The sequence below is a fragment of the Cynocephalus volans genome, chromosome 5, assembly GCF_027409185.1.
Source record: "Cynocephalus volans isolate mCynVol1 chromosome 5, mCynVol1.pri, whole genome shotgun sequence".
In the NCBI taxonomy this organism is placed as follows: domain Eukaryota; kingdom Metazoa; phylum Chordata; class Mammalia; order Dermoptera; family Cynocephalidae; genus Cynocephalus; species Cynocephalus volans.
The window spans coordinates 47560494-47576278 of record NC_084464.1 but is presented as its reverse complement, the minus strand read 5'-3'; the positions used below and the strand labels follow the sequence as shown (position 1 = coordinate 47576278).

The following is a 15785-nucleotide window of genomic DNA, read 5'->3' as shown; positions in this document are numbered from 1 at the left end:
GAGAACTGGCACATGATATCAGTTTAACAGGTTTGTTTGTTTTGAATCCTAATCCTATCAGAAATACATTTCCTGGCCTACCAGACATTAGAACTCATAAAAATCTCAGTGATTAAAACCCTGTGCTACTGATGCCCAGATGCTAATGAAAAGTCAGTATATAATACAGGTAATATTTAAAATCAGTAAGAAAAGGATGGGTTGCTTAATAAGTTGCATTCAGATGATTGGCCAGATATTTCAGGGAAAATTTAAGTGTGAGTTTTCACCAATCGGTTTGAAATAAAATAAATAAAAGAATGAGACAAGTCTGCAATCTCTTATCTAGAGGATTTGGGGGCAGATGTGTCTTGGAATTCAGACTTTTTCAAGTTTTAGAAAGATAATAGCGCGTTTGCCGTATGTTATGTAACTCCCCCTCTGGGGCCTGGGGAGCAACCCACCATAAGACATATTACCATTTCTGCAGGAAAGTATATGAAAATTCATACTAAATGGGATAAGTAATGACCATAAATAGCCTCATGTCTTTATAGGTGAGGTTTTTGCCATCAAAAGAGTGACTATATACGTTTTTGTTTTTTCAGAGCTTCTTCAATTTCAGAACTGCAGATACGGGACGGTGGGCCTGTGATGCCTGATGCTGGTGAATGAGTGTGTGGGGAAATCCACCCTCCAGGTCATGTGCTGGTGGAAGTAGAAAGCAGTAGAGTCCTTTTGAGGACAATTTAGCAACATGCATCAAAACTTCCTCCAAAGCACATACCTTTTAACTCAGCAATTCCAGTTCTAAAAATTTATGCCGAGGGGACACCTGGGCATGTATACAAGGATGTGTTTTGGGGGATATTTAACATAGCAATGTTCATAATAGCAAAAAGTTGGAAACAACCTAAATGTCCATTGGCAGGGGATTGATTAAATAAATAACTATATATCCACACAGAGTACTATGGATCCATTCTAAACTTGATAAATTTATATTTGACATGGAAAGAAGTTATGACACACTATTTAGTTAAAAAGCAGGCTACAAAATAATATGTATCTTATGATACCATTTTCATAAAAATAAAAAAAAAATCAGTGTATGCTTGGAAAATATGGAAGGGTATTCACCAAAATTTTAACGTATGGGTGGTGGGATTTCCAGCAATTTTTACTTTCTATTCATGCTTTTCTAAATTTTTAGATTTTTTTTTTTTTGTAATGAGTACATGTTGGTTTTAAGACTAGACAAAGAAATAGAATTGCTCATCCTATAAGGAATGCAGGTATAAAGCAAAAACTATATGGATGTCTCCTTTAAGTGACACTTATATTGGACTAATATAGGGATTACCCTGCCCAGAGTCACAAAGTAGGTGATTTGTTTCTGCTCCTTTCTCTTGGTGCCTCAGGTTTGCAAGCTGTCCTGGGACCCACCCAAATGTCCCACACCAGCCTGAGCACCAGTCATAAGGACCTGACTCAACTTTGTTCCCCAGAATTACGTAGGATGCTTGCACATTCAGCATCTCATTGAAGCCCCAAGTAACCATGGGACGAAGGCAGGGTAGATATTATAGGGGGAAACTGAAACTCCCATTAAGTAAAGTGACTTTCCCAAATGGAGACACTAGGGCTAAATCCTATGTCTTCTGACTCCCACTCCAGTGCTCTCATTACCCTGGGAGGCTATATCACTTAGTGGTCAACTCCAAGACACTGGTGACAGAAAGCCTGGAATGGGTCTGTCACCTACCAACTATGTGACTTTGGGCATCTTACTTAACCTCTCTGTGCCACAGTGTCTGGAACATAAGTACTGTCAGCCCTCTGTATCTGTGGGTTCTGCCTCTGTGGACTCAACCACTCACGGACTGAAAATATTTGAAAAAATATCGTACATTTTTTTCTTGTTATTCTTCCCTAAACAATACATTATAATAACTATTTACATATATTTACCTTGTATTAGGTATTATAAGTAACCTAAAGATGATTTAAAGTGTATGGGAGGATGTGCATAGGTTCTATGCAAATATCACACCATATCATATAAGGAAATGAGCATCCCCAGATTTGGGTACCCACTGGGGGTCCTGGAACCAATCCCCTGCAGATACCAAGAGAAAACTGTGCTATGTAAGTTTTAGCTTTTGTTACATTCACATCTGAATAGGGGGAAATTCCATAGCAATTCAAAGCAGGGGCTTTCTCATGGTGGAAATTTAGGGAGTCTGACAGGAGGATTTGGGGGCAGGACAGGTCTCCTCCTTTTCCATTTGTAGCCTGTAGGCAGCCTCTCAATTTCTCAGTCTGTTTCTCCACTTTGAGGCCAGTTACACAATCCAGAGTCGGATGACCACTGAACCCTTATAGAAGGAGAGGCAAAGCCAGCAAAGGAAAGCTGGGCTGATGCATATACCCAGCTGAGCTCCAGGAGAAGAGCCTGTCCAGTGTAACTTCCGGTCCTGAAATGAAAGGGACCTGGAGCAGACCTGACGCCAACCTGTAGCCTAAGCAGAGCTCCCCCAGCCAACCACAGACCCAGGAAGGAGAACAATAAATGTTTGGTGTTATGATCCACTGAGTTTGGGGGGTTGTTTATTGTGCACTGTTGTAATAGCAGCAACAACTGATTAATACACCACTGCGTCAAAGTATGGATTTGAACCTCTGATTGAAAACACCCCCACCACTGATCCACGTACGGAGCATCTACCCTTTGGCTCTGAGTCTAACCTCTCTCCTCTTTGTTGGCAGGGATATCAGCTGGGGACCAGGAGTTTGCACAGTTGTGACAGTGTGTCTTGTGATTGCAGTCTGGGAGGAAATGAGCAGACTTCTCCTCTTCCTGGATCCCTCCCCCTTCCCTCTTCCTAACAGTTTTAAGCTTGTCTTTTCCACCCCTTACCCTGGCCTTTTAAGCTCAAAGCAGTGAATTTGCCTGGAATTGCTTAAGATCATCAATTGCTAGTTGCCTCCAGGCAGCTCCATCATCTGTTCTGTAAAGGAACACAGCAAACAACCACCTGCCTAGTGCAGAATGTGTGGCCCACTGGCAACAGTGTTCCCACGGTTGATGACTGTTTGTTTTTTATCACAGCCTGCTTCTTTATAAAGCACCTTCATTCCTAGAAGGTTCGTCGACCAAGGTGGCTCTGGCTGATTCACACAGTTCCCACTGCTCTGCTGTAGTAGCAAGAGAACTGGTCCTAGCATCAAGGCACCCCCCAGATGACACTCCCAGCCCCAGGGAGGCTCCGCACACCCACGGCAGACCTGCCTGAGTTCCCATGGATGAATGTGACCCTGAGCTCCTAGAGACAGAGAGATGGACACTCGAAGGAAAGGCAAGTCTTGGGGCGGGAGACCAAGGAACAGAATAAGAATAATCCCAGGCTGCACTGATCTCATGGCTCCAGGGACTTCCAACTGCCAGCTGGGTCCTGCACCCTTCCTGCCCATCCTTTAGTCCAGAAAGGGACGCATGGGATTGCCCCACTTCCTGCAACAGCTCTGAGAATCTCCTCCCCACCACACTGCTTCTTACCACCCACCAACCACTCACTTGCCCAGGCTCTGAAGTGGGCTTTTGGCCACCAAGGTGAGTCTCTGACCCTCGTCTATCTAATAAATCCCGGTGCCTACCCAGGGACCCCCACTTGGGACAGGAGCAACCAGGAAGGATGTTGCTTAGAATGATTTAGGGATTTTTCTGACCAATAAAGGCTTGAAGCAAATTAAATAGCAGTATGCATCTTTTCCATTCAGAGAATACTTTGATAATCCAGTGAAAAAAATTGTAGATAACACTCAGCTTGGTTTGTGTTTGAGGCTGGCATTTTGAATTTGTGAGTGTTTATGTATATACACGTGTGCCTTTAATAAAAATGTTATGGTTCGGTAAAAAAAATTAAAAATTGGTTTAAATGGTGTTAAAAGTTCAGCAAATTAGTAGGTTTTATTTTTGTCTTTGGTCTAAAGTTCAATTTGGAGTAAACTGTTGAAAGTTGGGGATTGAATTTAATTCATCTTTGATATCACCAGAGCCCAGGAGAGTGCTTGGCACTTAGTAGATGCTCAGTAAAAGTTGACTAATTAAATCAATGAGGACATAGTCAGAAATCTGTAAGAAGTAGGCCTATGTTGATTAGAACTCTTAGCTGTACGTTGGCAGCGGTTTGGGGTTGTATATGTTGAGGGTCATGTAGGCTCCCGCGTGTCTAGTTTGGTTTCAAGTGGAGTCTATTCAGATGCTGAAAAGTAGCTAGTGAACCTCTGGGAGCCATGTAACCATTATTATACCTTCTGATTATTGAGTGCTATCACACATCCTGCACTCTATGAAGCAATTCACATGGTTGGTCACATTAAACTCTTACAACCTTATGAGTTACTACCATTCCTATTTTACAGATCAGGAAATGGAGGCTCAGAGAGACAAAGTGTCCTAACCATGATCACTGGGTGAGATTGTAGCAGAACAGAGATTTTATGTCATGTGTGTCTGACTCCAAAGCCCAAGCTCCCAATCCCCTCCTTACTGATTCCCCCTCTTTCCTTGGAATATCCCCACAGACTGTTCCCAAAGCTGCTCCTCCCTGTAGGATTTAAGAAACATTAGTCATGCTCACTGCACTTTGCTGCTTGGTTTTTTGGATCGCAAATGTCTTGAGAAGGCTTTTCTGGTGCCACTCGTCTTTTGTTTGTTCTTCTTGAATACCTTATTCACACAGTTTGAGTCTTCAGTAGGCCTCTCCCTGGGCAAAGAGATGAAGGAGGTGGTTTGTTAATGACCTGTTCTGTGTCCTCCAGTATCAGGGCTGGCTCCAGCTCTGCAGGTGCACACACCAGTGCTGTGGTTCCCAACCCTGGCTGAGCATCAGAGTTCCCCAGACAACTTCTTTTTGTAACCAATCAATATTTATATAAGTAACATTATGCCAACCAGTCAACTGAAACTCAAGCTTTTATACAGTTATATGTAAATGCAAAAAAGTTTAAACCATGTAAACAAAATGCATAACCCATGCCTAAGCTCAAAACTATTAAATTTATACAAACGCTTTCAAAAAGCTTTATAGTTAAAATTATACTTAATGTAGGAAGCAGGTGAATTTTGACAAGTCTGATATGATATATAGTACAAACAGCAAAATTAAAAATGCCTCAGGCTCTGCTTTCCCAATACCTGCCCCGGTGGCCTTGGAAAAGCCCAGCCACTGCTAGAGCTGTCCCAAGGCAGAGAGGGATGAGGGTGGAGGTTGGGGGTGCAAGGAGAAACACCCTTCACTGCCCTCTGATCTCCTGCTCGTTCCTTCCACTGGATAACCCAACCAGCATCCAGCCATCAAGGGAATCTTTGTAATACAGTTCCCTGGGAAGTTTAAGAAAATACCGATCCCCAGGCCCTCTCATAATTACTGCAAAGATAATTTTGGAGTATATGTTACATAACCCAGACAATTGATTGCATTATAAAAAGATGTTCCAGGACAATCTTTAACACAGAAATATTAGGTCTTTATCATGCAAGTAGAAAGTAACTTGGATATTTTGATAGAGTCCCTTAATTCATACCATGCAGGAGGCTAGGATGTAGGATGCCTGTTAGCCCTCTTGTACTGCAGCATCACCAGAGAGTAAAATACAAGGGGAGCAGGCTGGGCGGGGAGGTGCACATTCTCTCACTGCACTCAGAGAAGGTGCACTGCCAGCAAGCACAGGAGAGAATTGAAGAGAATGACATTGTCAACACAACAGGCTCATTCCCACATACACCCTCACTGAAAAAGGTGGGGGTGGGGAGGTGTCATGAGATGTAAAGGGGTGGACTGTAATCACACAATCTAGAAAAGAATCCCAGTGTTCCTAGGGCAGCTAACGAGATGGAAAACATCCCTTAGCTGGGCTCCCTTCCCCCGAGCAAGGGAAAGAACACGTTCCCAGTGAAGGAGAAACTTACGTTACGTGAGACTTGCTGATGGCTTCCTTCACATTAACCGGAGGAGCGGTGCTTTTTGGATTTGAAGAGGCGAAGGGAGCTACAGCCAAAAGTAGAAACAGAGGATACGTGAGAGAGGTGGGGGAAGGACCATATACCCAGTCATTTTGGAATAACAATGGTAAGCAAGTGAAGATGTTCAACAGCAGTAAAGAACTCTCTTGTTCTCAAATTCTCATATTTAGGACCAGAATCATGTTGTTGGACTTGATTGAGACCCAGAGCCACAGCATCTGTGGAAGGCTTGACATATTAGAAACAATTCTCTCACAGAAAGCAGCACGTTAGGGGGAATTTTCAGGAAAATCCCCTGGAGGGGTCTGAACTTGCCATCACAGGCGTCATGTAATGCTTTTTTCTTTTGTCTTGGAATAGAGAATATTAATAGTTTTAGGATCATTGTTCCTAAGTAATCTATTTGCATGTTTTCAAAGAGTAAGAGGATACACAATATAAGAAGAAAATACATAATAATGTAATATATGTAAGTAAAAGTAATATAAAATATACTTAGATTCCCCGACCTGAAGTTCTTTTGTTAGGGACCTGTTGGACATCCTAGATCTTCCAAATCTACTTGCAGTGAGGCTTGTCTCTTTGTTTATGGATTTTCCTGGGCTTTTTGCAATTCTCCAGTCCCCCAGTACCACCATGGCCATCACTGAATGACTGATAGCTCTAAACCTGGGGAAGCTCTGATCTGCCTCGCTGTCATGGATGGCTTAGGGTGTCACTGTTGAGGCTCGGCTGTAGGCCGTAACAGGGTTTCCCAACCTCAGTACTATTGGCCTTAAGGGTTAGATAATTCTTTGTTGTGGGGGCTGTCCTGTGCTTTGTAGGATATTTAGCAGCATCCCTGGGCTTCACCCACTAGGTGACAACCGAAAATGTCTACAAACATTGCTAAATGTCTCTTGGGGGTAAAATCACTCCCAGTTGAAAACCACTGGGCTATACGTACCCTCTGTCCACCCCCAGTATGAGTGAAGAATGCCAACCCAGGGCCTGAGATTGCTCAGGCTCCTGAAGACGTCCACCTTCATGCACAGGTGTGAATAATATAAAACAAACACATTGCATTTAACAGGAAATAAGACAGCATGTATAACACTTTGACCAATTTCCTGACTCTTAGTGCCCTGATGTTTTCGTCTCATTGTGATTAAAAGCCTATTCCAGAGAAAGAGGTCACCTCTGACTTGGGGCAGACCCCCCAAAGAAGGAAATCTTGCTATTGTGTGTTTACCCTAACAATACGGAAGTTTGGCTGAATGGACCGTGAGGACTCTGCAACCTGGCTTCAGCCCATCATCGGGGTCCCCCACAGTGGTGGCACACAGATCCCCTTCATCCTGGCTGTGCCATCCTGAGTGTCCTGCTCTGCACCTGAGCCTCTTGAATAAACGAAGTCCTAAATGCTCTTTCTACTTCATCCCATCCGATCCCACAACCACTATTGTCAAAATTCTGCCCACTTTAGGCCACTTGTTACTCCCAAGAAGGCTTTCCTGTTCCACCAGAGAGAAGTGACCTTATTCTCCACGAATGCCCTCCCACACTCTGTTTTTGTTAGTTATGTAGTACTTAGTACTGGTATTTTTGAGGTCAGTATCCACGCCGTCTCCTCTGCTGGAGAGATTTACTGAGAGTAAGGATCAAGAATGCTTCCTCTTTGTGGCCCCTATAGTGGTGCTTCTCAAACTATCTGTAGTGAAGAACCAGCTTTTAAAAATTTTTATTTACAATCCGTAATGGACTAGCACTTTTGTGAAATACATTTCAAACAAATTAGTGGAAAAACGGTCAGGCTCTCGAATGTCATGGCAGTATGTTATTGCTATAAGCGTTTCTAAACCTTACCCTCAGTCTCTGCACTCACCTCGTCGTGAACTAACAAACAGTTCGGGGGCTGGGTTGGTCTGCGGACCACTCTTGGTGGCACTGCCCCACACGGTGGTTTTCACAGTAAAAATCTACTGCAACAGTGGTTCTCAAGTGTGAGGGGGGAAAGGAATCATCGGGGGGGGCTTGTAAAAAAGACAGCTGGGCCCCAGCCCCAGAGTTCATGATTTAGTGGGCCTGTGCTAAGGCCTGAGACGTGCCATATCTAACAAGCTCCCAGGTGACACCGTTGCTGCTGCTGGGGGAGCACGAGAATCATAGCACCCAAGGAATGAACTGTCGATCACACTGCCCCCTGTGGTGGTTTGTCCTCATAACAGGCAGAGCCGCTACAGAGGATGCTAACTTCACCAGCCCGACCCTCTACGGCAGTGGTTATCAGCCACGGTGGTGTTACACACTTGCAGGGGCTGCACATGTGAGAAAGCCAGGAGAAGGCAGAAGGGTCCATACCTTGAGGCTGTTCTGGGTGCAGGTCCTCTGCAGGTGGCTGTGCTGGTGATGCCAAAGGAGAACCTTGGGGCGATATTTGAGGTGCCCCCACAGCTGAAGGTCCCAGGGATGGGCTGGGTGATGTGGATGCCTGGGAGGGCGGGGATCTGGGTGGTGATCCAGGTGGTTGTACCTGCTGCTGAGGCGACACAGGTGACAGACCAGATGGTGTGGTGGGCAGTGGTGAGCTAGATGTTGAGCTGGGTGGTAAGTGCACAGCTGAGAGTGATGTAGGTGACACAGGTGGCAAGTCAGTCAGAGAATGTGGTGGTGATGGGGCCAGTGGCGATGCAGGTGACTGCTCTAATGAACAGACAGGTGGAGAAACAGGTGACTCACATGTGGAGTCAGGTGTCTGTTCAGGAGGGGACACAGGTGGACCATGGCCATCAAGTCCATCCCCTTCAGGGGCCCACTGTGTGTGAAGCTGTGTGGGTTCTTCCAGACAGGCCTGCTCTGATCGGGAGCTTGGTGGACTGCATTCAGGGCACTCATTGCTGAGGGCGACTTCTATCTGGCAGTACACTTCCACCCGGGGGAAGATCACTCTCTTGGAGGGAGAATTAAGGTAAGCAGCATCTAGGAAGAACAGCAGCATGGGGTCAGAGGTGATGTTACTAAACTCTGCATGAGCATAGTGTCCACAAAAAAATGGTTTCCCAAGTCATTTTCATAAATAAGATTGTGCTTTTTGATGGCCTTTCTTTACTTACTAGAATTTACAGGGAGCAAGAACAAACATGACAGTTCCGGGCCTCTTGGAGCATACAGTCTGGTGCAGAATAGGCAGACACTGCCCACCCGAATGATCTAAGGTTTTAGCTGAGGTGTAGTGGATTGAATTATGTCCCCCCAAAACTCACTGAAACTTGAATGGTGTCCCCCAAGTTTTATGTGTTAGAAACTTAGCCCCCACTGTGACTGTTAAGAGGGTGGGAAATCCTATTATGGTAATAAAAGGTGGAGCCTTGAAGAGGTGATTGGGTTATAGGACCCTGTAGTAGTGAATGGATTAATAATGGTGGTCAGGGGTGTGGTTCTGAGGGCTTTAAAAGAAGAGAGTATGCAGGGGGTTTCAAGATGGCGGCGGCTGCGGCGGCTGGCGCGGAGTAGCTGAGGTGGAAAAGGTGGCCACTGGGCCTCAGGCAGTCGGGAAACTTGTGGACCTTCCTCTGGCCATCTCTTAAGGGAGGACCGCTGCTGCTGGCCGGTTGTGGGGGCTCAACGCCACTTTACCCCCGGCAGGAGAGGCTGCCTCATTTACAGGCAACAGCTTTGAAGTGTGGAGCAGGAAAAGAACTGATTCTTAGCTGCAAAAGCGAGTCTTGAAACAGGGAACACGGCGCCAGGGCTGCTGTGGATGTAGCCAGGATCCCGGAGGCTGGGGCCGCACTGAAGGCGGCCAGCTGCCCTATTCAGGATTCGAGGTTTCAGGCCGGCATTAAAGAAGATTCCTGGGAGCGCCCGAGCGGCGCTGCGACTGAACAGCCCGAGGCGGCAGCGCCGAGAACACGGAAGGCAACAAACCAGAGACAGAGCGAGCGCCCGACCTGGCACAGCACTGTGAGTGATCCCTGGCACAGCTCTGTTCGGGGGGTGGATGCCCACGCGGCTCCCGCCTGCACCACCAGGCCACTCACTGCCCCGGTGCTGCCTCCATTTTCCCAGGTGCGGGCAGCTCCGCCCTGCTCGGCCATCACTGAGCCCATTTGCTTGGCCTGGCGCGGGGCTTTCCGGACCCTGCGGGCCGGCCTCCTCTCCCACTCCCTCCGCGGTTCTCTGGCGGGGCTGGGGGTGTGGGGCGTCCGGACCAGTGTTGGGAGGGCTAGGAAGTACGGGCGGGCCGACTGTCACTCCACCACACCCTGGACTCCGCCCCGGTAAACTTCCTGTTACTGGGAGGCAGATACCATCTCTGCGACCACCAGTTTGGAAAAAAGCCTAACGAATTTCTGGTTGGGAATAGTGTGGCAGGAGAGTTCCCAGGTCCGCTTGAACCTGCCGGAGAGCAGGCTGCAGGCGGGCACTAGACTCGGTTTATACCGGGGGGATACAAAGGTGAACAAGACCCGAGAAAGATCTACACAGTGCTACAAAGGCACCCAGAGAGACCGGTAGTCTGTGCCTAGCAGAAACCTGGTAGACTTCCTGGGCGAGGCGGTGCTGAGCAGGGTCTTGAAGGCCCAGCTGATAGACGAGGGGTGCAGGAGACACACCCCAGCCCAGCACAGTGTGCACAGAGGGGGGAGACGTGCGGCCAGGGAGGCGGAGACTCGACAGAAACCACACACCCGGTGGGGTCGCCACTGCACGATCTAACAGCCTGGGCCAGAGCACATGGAACAGGGAGAAGTCCTGTACAGAAAGTGAAAGCTCAACAGAGATCACACACCCTGTGGTACGTGATCCACCAGCCCAGCAGAGTACAAGCTGACCAGAAAGGTGGATCCCTGGAGAAGCCCAAGACCCGAGGCAACCACACACACAAGACACTAGAGGCCAACTGAGCAGTCACGGCGGGAGCCATACCAAATTGGCAACCACAGCAACATCCTAGTTAGTCATTAGTCTCAAACGGGTGGACTGTGAAACCCCCTGCCACAATGAATAAACACCAAAAAAAAGACACCAGAAATACAAAAAATCAAGAAAGTACACCACCAAAAGTTAATAAATCTCATACTCTAGATCCTATAGAACAAGAAGCCCTTGAAATAACTGACAAGGAATTTCGAGTGATAATTCTAAGGAAACTGAATGAGATACAAGAAAACTCAGCTAGACATCATGATGAAATGAGGAAAAGTATACAGGATCTGAAAGAGGAAATATACAAGGAAATCAATGTCCTGAAAAAAAATGTAGCAGAACTTGCTGAACTGAAGAAGTTATTCAGCGAAATAAAAAACACAACGGAGAGTTAAACCAGCAGGCTTGTCGAAGTTGAAGAGAGAACCTCTGAACTTGAAGATGGGCTGTTTGAAATAACACAAGCAGACAAAAAGAAAGAAAAAAGAATCAAGGACATGGAAGAAAATCTGAGAGAGATATCAGACAACCTCAAGCATTCAAATATCCGAGTCATGGGTATTCCAGAAGGGGAGGAAAATGGAGATTCCATTGAAAACATATTCAACAAAATAGTGGCAGAAAACTTCCCAGGTATAGGAAAAATCACAGATCTTCAGATCCAGGAAGCTCAACGATCTCCAAACGTATTCAACCCAAAAAGGCCTTCTCCAAGACATGTCATAGTCAAATTGGCAAAACTCAGAGACAAAGAGAGAATCTTAAAAGCTGCAAGAGAGAAGCGTCAAATCACCTATAAGGGAGCCCCAATCAGGTTAACATCAGACTTTTCATCACAAACCCTAAAAGCTAGAAAGGAATGGGATGATATTTTCAAAATACTAAAAGACAAAGATTGCCAGCCAAGAATACTCTACCCTGCAAGGCTATCCTTCCGAAATGAGGGGCAAATAGTATATTTCTCAGACAAACAAAAACTGCGGGAGTTCACTACCACAAGACCACCCTTACAAGAAATCCTCAAGGGAGTACTGGGTTTGGTTCCTGAAAAATAACTACCACTGCCATAAAAACCTAAGAAAAATCTAAACCCGCTAGTACAATAAAAATGGCATTCATGAAGAGAAAACAAGCTAACAAAAACACTATCTACAACCTAAGGAACCAACAAACAAAGAAACCAAACAGTAAATCAGAAAGCAAGGAACAAAAGACACCTAAGACAACCAAACAACCAATAAAATGCTAGGAATAAATCAACACCTTTCAATAACAACTCTTAATGTTAAAGGCTTAAATTCCCCAATTAAAAGACACAGACTGGCTGACTGGATCAAAAAGCAGGACCCAACTATATGCTGCCTACAAGAGACCCACCTCACCCATAAAGATTCACACAGACTAAGAGTGAAAGGATGGAAAAAGATTTACCATGCAAACAGAAAAGAAAAACGAGCTGGAGTGGCTATTCTTATATCTGACAAAATAGACTTTAAACTAAAAACCATAAAAAGAGACAATGAGGGACACTACTTAATGATAAAAGGACTGATCCATCAAGAAGACATAACAATCATAAATATGTACGCACCCAATGTTGGAGCAGCCAGATTTATAAAACAAACTCTATTAGACCTAAAGAAGGAAATAGACACTAATACCATAATAGCAGGGGACCTGAACACCCCACTGTCAATATTAGACAGATCATCTAGGCAAAGAATCAGTAGAGAAACACAAGATCTAAACAAGACTCTAGACCAATTGGAATTGGCAGATATGTACAGAACATTCCACCCAACAACCTCAGAATATTCATTCTTCTCATCAGCACATGGATCATTCTCCAGGATAGATCACATATTAGGTCACAAATCAAGTCTCAATAAATTCAAAAAAATTGGAATTATCCCATGTATCTTCTCAGACCACAATGGATTAAAACTAGAAATTAATAACAAACAAAACTCTGGAAACTATACAAACACATGGAAATTAAACAGCATTCTACTTAATGACATATGGGTCCAAGAAGAAATCAAGCAGGAAATCAAAAAGTTTATTGAAACTAATGAAAACAATGATACATCATACCAAAACCTGTGGGATACTGCAAAAGCAGTATTGAGGGGAAAATTTATTGCATTAAATGCTCACTTCAGAAGAATGGAAAGATGGCAAGTGAACAACCTAACACTTCACCTTAAAGAACTAGAAAAACAAGAACAATCCAATCCTAAAGTTAGCAGACGGAAAGAAATCATTAAGATCAGAGCAGAACTGAATGAAATTGAAAACCAAAAAACAATTCAAAAGATCAACGAATCAAAAAGTTGGTTTTTTGAAAAGATAAATAAAATTGACAAACCATTAGCATGGCTAACAAAAAAAAGAAGAGAGAAGACTCAAATAACAAAAATTAGAAATGAAAAAGGCGATATTACAACTGATTCATCTGAAATACAAGGAATCATTCGAGACTACTATAAACAACTATACGCCAACAAATTTGAAAATCTGGAGGAAATGGATAAATTTCTAGACACACACAAGCTCCCAAAACTGAACCGTGAAGATGTAGAAAATTTGAACAGACCAATAACAATAAAGGAGATTGAAGCTGTTATCAGAAGGCTCCCAACAAAGAAAAGCCCAGGACCAGATGGATTCACAGCAGAATTTTACCAAACATTCAAAGAGGAATTGACACCGATTCTTTACAAACTATTCCAAAAGATTGAAACGGACGCAAATCTCCCAAACTCATTCTATGAAGCAAACATCATCCTGATACCAAAACCAGGTAAAGATATAACCAAAAAAGAAAACTACAGGCCGATATCCTTGATGAATATAGATGCAAAAATCCTCACTAAAATACTAGCAAACAGAATACAGCAACACATACGAAAAATTATTCATCACGATCAAGTGGGATTCATCCCAGGGATGCAAGGTTGGTTCAACATACGCAAATCAATAAATGTGATACACCATATTAATAAACTCAAACACAAGGACCATATGTTCATCTCTATAGATGCTGAAAAAGCATTTGATAAAGTTCAGCACTCATTCATGACAAAGACCCTCTATAAGTTAGGTATAGAGGGAAAGTATCTCAACATAATTAAAGCCATATATGCCAAACCCACAGCCAATATCATCCTGAATGGGGAAAAGCTGAAAGCTTTTCCTTTAAGAACAGGCACTAGACAAGGATGCCCACTCTCACCACTCCTATTCAACATAGTGTTGGAAGTACTAGCCAGAGCAATCAGAGAAGAGAAGGAAATAAAGGGCATCCAGATTGGAAAAGATGAAGTCAAACTGTCCCTGTTTGCAGATGACATGATCCTATATATCGAACAGCCTAAAACCTCTACAAAAAAACTGTTGGAATTGATAAATGATTTCAGCACAGTAGCAGGATACAAAATCAACACACAGAAATCAGTATCATTTCTTTTCTCCAATAGTGAACATGCAGAAGGAGAAATCAAGAAAGCCTGCCCATTTACAATAGCCACCAAAAAAATAAAATACTTAGGAATTGAGTTAACCAAGGAGGTGAAAAATCTCTATAATGAGAACTACAAACCACTGCTGAGAGAAATTAGAGAGGATACAAGAAGATGGAAAGATATTCCATGCTCTTGGATTGGAAGAATCAACATAGTCAAAATGTCCATACTACCCAAAGTGATATACAAATTCAATGCAATCCCCATCAAAATTCCAAAGACATTTTTCTCAGAAATGGAAAAAACTATTCAGACATTTATATGGAACAATAAAAGACCACGAATAGCCAAAGCAATGCTCAGCAAAAAAAATAAAGCTGGAGGCATAACACTACCTGACTTTAAGCTATACTACAAAGCTATAATAACCAAAACAGTATGGTACTGGCATAAAAACAGACACACTGACCAATGGAATAGAATAGAGAATCCAGAAATCAACCCACACACTTACTGCCATCTGATCTTTGACAAAGGCACCAAGCCTATTCACTGGGGAAGGGACTGCCTCTTCAGCAAGTGGTGCTGGGATAACTGGATATCGATATGCAGGAGAATGAAACTAGATCCATACCTCTCACCGTATACTAAAATCAACTCAAAATGGATTAAGGATTTAAATATACACCCTGAGACAATAAAACTTCTTAAAGAAAACATAGGGGAAACACTTCAGGAAATAGGACTGGGCACAGACTTCATGAATACGACCCCAAAAGCATGGGCAACCAAAGGAAAAATAAACAAATGGGATTATATCAAACTAAAAAGCTTCTGCACAGCAAAAGAAACAATTAAAAGAGTTAAAAGACAACCAACAGAGTGGGAGAAAATATTTGCAAAATATACATCTGACAAAGGATTAATATCCAGAATATATAAGGAACTCAAACAACTTTACAAGAAGAAAACAAGCAACCCAATTAAAAAATGGGCAAAAGAGCTAAGTAGGCATTTCTCTAAGGAAGATATACAAATGGCCAACAGACATATGAAAAAATGCTCAACATCACTCAGCATCCGGGAAATGCAAATCAAAACCACATTGAGATACCATCTAACCCCAGTTAGGATGGCTAAAATCCAAAAGACTCTGAACGATAAATGCTGGCGAGGCTGCGGAGAAAAAGGAACTCTCATACATTGTTGGTGGGACTGCAAAATGGTGCAGCCTCTATGGAAAATGGTATGGAGGTTCCTTAAACAATTGCAAATAGATCTACCATACGACCCAGCCATCCCACTGTTGGGAATATACCCAGAGGAATGGAAATCATCAAGTCGAAGGTATACCTGTTCCCCAATGTTCATCGCAGCACTCTTTACAATAGCCAAGAGTTGGAACC

At 43.8% G+C, this 15785-nt stretch overlaps 1 protein-coding gene across 2 annotated transcripts in view; it reads right to left on the bottom strand.

Annotated features, from left to right (window-relative positions):
• Positions 1-4618: 4618 nt before the first annotated feature.
• Positions 4619-15785, bottom strand: part of PNPLA1 (patatin like phospholipase domain containing 1) — a 44524-nt gene continuing 33357 nt past the window's right edge. For both annotated transcript variants that reach the window (XM_063098096.1, XM_063098097.1), the window contains 3 exons: positions 8350-8965; positions 5954-6040; positions 4619-4748 (listed from right to left, as the gene is read on the bottom strand). In XM_063098096.1, coding sequence (XP_062954166.1) covers positions 4619-4748; positions 5954-6040; positions 8350-8965 — 833 coding nt within the window. The remainder of the gene's footprint in view (positions 4749-5953; positions 6041-8349; positions 8966-15785) is intronic.